At 44.7% G+C, this 5,912-nt stretch overlaps 1 protein-coding gene across 1 annotated transcript in view; it reads right to left on the bottom strand.

Annotated features, from left to right (window-relative positions):
- WDR18 (WD repeat domain 18) overlaps positions 1 to 4,484 on the bottom strand; it is a 13,450-nt gene extending 8,966 nt beyond the window's left edge. The window contains exons 1-3 of the mRNA XM_040417586.1: positions 4,252 to 4,484; positions 4,062 to 4,172; positions 2,484 to 2,617 (exon numbers count right to left, since the gene is read on the bottom strand). Coding sequence (XP_040273520.1) covers positions 2,484 to 2,617; positions 4,062 to 4,172; positions 4,252 to 4,461 — 455 coding nt within the window. The 5' untranslated portion in view covers positions 4,462 to 4,484. The remainder of the gene's footprint in view (positions 1 to 2,483; positions 2,618 to 4,061; positions 4,173 to 4,251) is intronic.
- Positions 4,485 to 5,912: the final 1,428 nt, after the last annotated feature.

Below are 5,912 nucleotides of genomic sequence, written 5' to 3' on the forward strand. Positions count from 1 at the left end.
ACACTGGTAAAACGAAGTAAAAAAATATCATTTTTATTTATAAAAAAATACCAAATTTAACAAAAATTTGTAAAACATTGCAAGTTTCCAAGTTTCAATTTCTCTACTTCTATAATACATAGTAATACCTCCAAAAATAGTTATTACTTTACATTCCCCATATGTCTACTTCATGTTTGGATCATTTTGGGAATGATATTTTATTTTTTGGGGATGTTACAAGGCTTAGACGTTTAGAAGCAAATCTTAAAATTTTTCTGAAATTTTCAAAAACCCAATTTTTAGGGACCAGTTCAGGTCTGAAGTCACTTTGCGAGGCTTACATAATAGAAACCACCCAAAAATGACCCCATTCTATAAACTACACCCCTCAAGGTATTCAAAACTGATTTTACAAACTTTAACCTTTTAGGTGTTCCACAAGAATTAATGGAAAATAGAGGTACAATTTCAAAATTTCACTTTTTTGGCAGAGTTTCCATTTTAATAATTTTTTTCCAGTTACAAAGCAAGGGTTAACAGCCAAACCAAACTCAACATTTATGGCCCTGATTCTGTAGTTTACAGAAACACCCCATATGTGGTCGAAAAAACCGCTGTACGGGCACACGGCAGGGCGCAGAAGGAAAGGAATGCCATACGGTTTTTGGAAGGCAGGTTTTGCTGGACTGTTTTTTTTGACACCATGTCCCATTTGAAGCCCCCCTGATGCACCCCTAGAGTAGAAACTCCAAAAAAGTGACCCCATTTTAGAAACTACGGGATAGGGTGGCAGTATTGTTGGTACTAGTTTAGGGTACATATGATTTTTGGTTGCTCTATATTACACTTTTTGTGAGGCACCGTTTTTATTTTTTGTTATTTACAACATTCATCTGACAGGTTAGATCATGTGATATTTTTATAGACCAGGTTGTCACAGATGCGGCGATACCTAATAAGTATACTTTTTTATTTTTATTTATTTATGTAAGTTTTACACAATGATTTCTTTTTTGAAACAAAAAAAAAAATCATGTTTTAGTGTTTCCATAGTTTGAGAGCCATAATTTTTTTCAGTTTTTGGGCGATTACCTTGGGTAGAGTATGATTTTTTCGGGATGAGATGACGGTTTTATTGGCACTATTTTGGGGTGCGTGTGACTTTTTGATCGCTTGCTATTACACTTTTTGTGATGTAAGGTGACAAAAAAATGGCTTTTTTTACACCGTTTTTATTTTTATACGGTATTCACCTGAGGGGTTAGGTCATGTGATATTTTTATAGAGCAAGTTATTATGGACGCTGCGATACATAAATAAATAAAGTATACATATTAGGTAAGTTTTACACAATAACAGCTTTTTTTAAAACAGTGTCTCCATATTATGAGCCATATTTTTTTTTATCTTTTGGGCGATTGTCTCAGGTAAGGGCTCATTTTTTGCGGGATGAGGTGACGGTTAGAGTGGTACTATTTTGGTGGGGAAACGCCTTTTTGATCGCTTGCTGTTGTACTTTTTGTGATGTAAGGTGACAAAAAATGGTTTATTTAGCACAGTTTTTATTTTTTACGGTGTTCATCTGAGGGGTTAGGTCATGTGATATGTTTATAGAGCCGGTCGATACCTAATATGTATGCTTTTTTTTTTTCTCCCCTATTTTTTTTTTACTTTATTTGGGGAAAATGAAGTTTTTGTTTATTTTTACTTGAAACTGGGGGAAAACAATTTTTTCAACTTTTTTTTTCACTTTCTTTTTTGTCCCACTTTTGGGGGTCTAATCCTTTACAATGCATTCCAATACTTCTGTATTGGAATGCATTGTCTGTATGAGTAATACTGTGTGTATTACTCATACAGCTTCCGGCCTGTGAGATCCAGGGGGCTGGATCTCACAGGCTCGTCACCGGAAGGTCCCCCCTACAGCCGCATGGGGACCCGATGACACCACCTATCGCCGCCGCAAACCTCAAGGTAAAGCCACAAACCGCAGGTCTGAATTGACCTGTGGTTTGCTGTGATCGTCGATACGAAGGGGGGGGGGGGTGTTCACATGACCCCTCCCGACGTTGTGACAGGATGCCCGCTGAATTATTCAGCGGACATCCTGTTCCTATTAACCCCCGCCGCAATCTAGTTTTAAAGTTATGACGTACCGGTACGTCATGGGTCCTTAAGGCTACTCGGGAAACATGCCGTACTGGTACGTCATAAGTCCTTAAGGGGTTAAACTTTATATACAGCCTGAACAGAGAGGCACATACAAGAGTGAGTCATGTGCAGGGTCAGGGTCAACTTTTACAGAAATCAAGAAAGGTAGGCATTCTGAAGAGATGCAAGGGATATATATAGCAGGGAGCGAACTGCCCCTCTCCATGCTGTCCACACAATCAGATAGCATGCAGATATATAGAAAGATAATACTGCTTCTGTTCCCATGTCTCAATAATTACTGTAAAAAGCCTACAGTAGCTAAAAGCTGAGCTTCAATAAGTACAGACCTGAAAAGGTTCCACACAAGAGCAAGACTATCCTTGGCTCCAGACAGGAAATGGCTGCTGTCATCTGTGAAGGTGAGGCAAGTGACATCCTGGTAGTGACTATTAAGAATAGCAAGCAAATGCCCTGTGCAAACCTGAGAAACGAAGGATGGAGAAAAACTAGTTTAATACACAGACTAGAAATTTCCTGCAAGTGTTTTAGGACATGGAAAACGGATGGTCCAGTTCATCTCATGTAATGCATGAGTACAATCGCTGTCACTCATCTTATAAAGTAAAGAAATAGAACTACAACTTAAGATCTGTGTATGGCACAGCTTACTCTGTCATCTGCATGCAATTAGGTTTTTACAGTCATGCCTAATAAGTGATCATTTTTAATTGATAAGAACTATTGTCACTGTACCTGCAGTCTTCGCCATGATACATGTTGAACAGCCAAACATAATGAAAGTTGTACGGTGTCATGCTATGACCTGCACGTTGCCACAACCGGCATGTCCGTTCAAACTAATTCAGTAGGTTTGAAATGTGACAACTTGTGGGTCACAACATGAACCCATTCACCTTTCATTATCAGTGATCCTGTGATCTTTGTAAGGCTATTTTCACTTCTGCGTTTTTGCTGGATCCGTCATGGATCAGCAAAAACGCTTCAGTCATGATAATACAACCGCCTGCATCCGTTAGCAACAGATCCGGTTGTATTATCTCTAAAATTGCCATTATCTCTTTTGTATCAGAGAAAACAGATCTGGGATCGGTCACCGTTGACTTACATTGCGAGTCATGACGGATCCGTCTTGCTCCGCATCCCAGGACGCACTCTGAAACGCTGCTTGCAGAGCTTGTGCGTGTGTGTCAACGGAACGCAATGAAACGGAACGGAATGCATTATGGTGCACTCCTTTCCCTTCAGTTCTTTCCTCATTGACAATGAATGGGGACAAAACGGAAGTGTCTCCCCTCCCTATTGAGATCCTATGACGGATCTCAACAGCAGAAAGGGAGAACGCTGGTGTGAAAGTAGACGAACATGGATTTCTCAGGTCATGCAGCTTGCATGACCATGACCTCAAGTATACTTACACTGTTTCCCCCATCACTTATATATACTCCCAAAAGACATAGATCAGGTGTTTCTGGCAGAGATGTGGCCTCATGTGGTCAATCACCACTTTAGTCTGAACCCGGACATACCCTTATTTTCACCCAGGTAGCCCCCCTGCGGCTAGCTTCGGAGCATCTCATGCTCCGATGCGCTCCCTTGCCCTGCGCTAGATCGCGCAGGGCACGGGTTCTTTTGTTTATCATAACACAGGGGCTTCCGCCCGGCAGTGCGTTAGGTGACGTCACCAGCTCTGATGGAGCCACAGTTTATGTGTGCCAGCTGGGCTGATGGCAACTTTTTCACAAAAGTATGTTTTGGGTGAAGAGTGGGTAGGCTTCAGAGATGGACGGAGCACATGGTAAAGAGGGAGATGCCAGGTCTAGCCTGGTATGGTTGATAAATCTGGTGTCTGCTGTGCTGGGGGAGGCAGGCTGGCCCAACGCTTGCATACAGGCCTTGTCACTTACCTCCCACAGGTAAATACTGTCTGCAATGCCTGCTGCCAGGTACAATCCATTAGGAGATGCTGCCAAACAAGTGACCGGTGCAGAACAAACTATCTTCTGCTGCAGCTGATCCTATGGGATAACAAGAACCAGGGGTTGAACCTCATTCACCACAGCCGTTATACAATCCGGGTACTAGCAGAGCACCTACCTTTCTTTGTAGTTCCCATACATTGATGTAATTCTTCCCCAGTTGTCCTCCGAGGAGATACTGCCCCCCAAGCATCACCAGGCCTCGCGGTGAGCTGTTTCCCCCGCGATAGCTGAGCAGAACCGCTCCCGTTTGTGGATCCCATGCCGAACAATTAGCAACCTGTCCCGCTGCATCGGTGCTCAACACGAGCTCCAGGGGCGCCGCCATGTTAGCCAGGGCGATGGGTCACGTGTTCCTTGCTCGCAACAGGCGCGCTGGGCGTCACGTGACTGCGCGCTGCTTCCACCCTTTTGTCAGTTCACTGTGTGAGGTTACTGGCTGGAGGCCGGCATGTTCATGGATTCGTTGTCCTGAGGCAGGGCCCCGAGAATTAATGGCCGGGCCCTGCAAATAGATATGTGAATGTAGTAGGGGCCGCTACATTTACTGTTTCTGCTAGTGGCAGTTAGGAACATTTACAGCTGCGACCTAATTGGTTACTGTATGCATGCATTCTTCTTTTTAATTAAAACATCTCCCTCCTAGCCTTAATGCCGAACAGCACAATAGCAGATTTACTAATGTATAAGACTAGGTTCCCACTTGGTGTAAAAATCCGCCAGAAAATACGTAAAGACTCATGTTATCCTATTGGCAGGGCGGACTGGGAACGTAAAGTGGCCCTGTTTTGTAGTTGGGTCCAAATTGATGGAACAAAGGGCCAGCAGTACCATACCATACCACCCCCAACAGAGCTAAATACCACAGCCCATCACAAAATACTGCCGGCAGCGCAAAATACAACCCCAAAAACTTCCACTTGGGGAGCGATCAGGAGGCCCCAAGGTCTATGGCCAATCCACCCCTGCCTATGGGGCTGAAAAGTGTCAGTCCCTGCCGTTATTATGCCAGGGGTGGACTGGCCATAGACCCTACAGGGAGATTTTCCCATGGGGCGATGTCCAAACCCTCCACAAGCCATTGCTTAGGGATCTGATGCTCTCAGTGTTAAAGGAGTTTTCCGGGATTGTATTATTGATGACGTATCCTCAGGATAGGTCATTAATATCAGATCGGCAGAGGTCCAACTCCTGGCACCCCTGCCGATCAGCTGGTTGAAGAGAAGGCACATACCGTGCCAGTGCAGCCTTCCCTGGGACAGCCAGGGGTGTATCTATCACAAGGCATTTGCCTAGGGCGGCACTTGCCAATGGGGCGGCAAAATGCTAAGATATATCTTTGACCTAGTTACAATCCTCCTCTTTCCAAACAACCTAAAGTGAACCGTGCACATCACTTCTTTTAAACAGGACATCATCCCCCTGCACACAGAGGATCTCCCCGCTACTACTGTCCCCGCAGCCTAGTCGGAATGCGGATGGAACGCGATACCACAGCTGGACTCAGACAGCAAGCTCCTCCCACTTCCCATCTGTTCACGTGGCCTCCCTCCCTCTGTTCCCTAGCCTATGAGCGCAGACGCTTTGCTTACTCTCCTCCATCTCACCCCTGGGGATGACGTACGGGGGGCAGTGATGTGGAGCTTTTCCGTAGTGACAGGAGCAGCAGCCGGCACCTCCAGCCCTATGACTTATGACTGCCGCTTGGAACCCATTAAGCCGCCCACTGTCTGTACTCCGTACCGCTAACCTCTGACAGTTTGCGGGACAGCGGGGCTT

Source organism: Bufo bufo, chromosome 2 (assembly GCF_905171765.1).
Source record: "Bufo bufo chromosome 2, aBufBuf1.1, whole genome shotgun sequence".
NCBI lineage: Eukaryota > Metazoa > Chordata > Amphibia > Anura > Bufonidae > Bufo > Bufo bufo.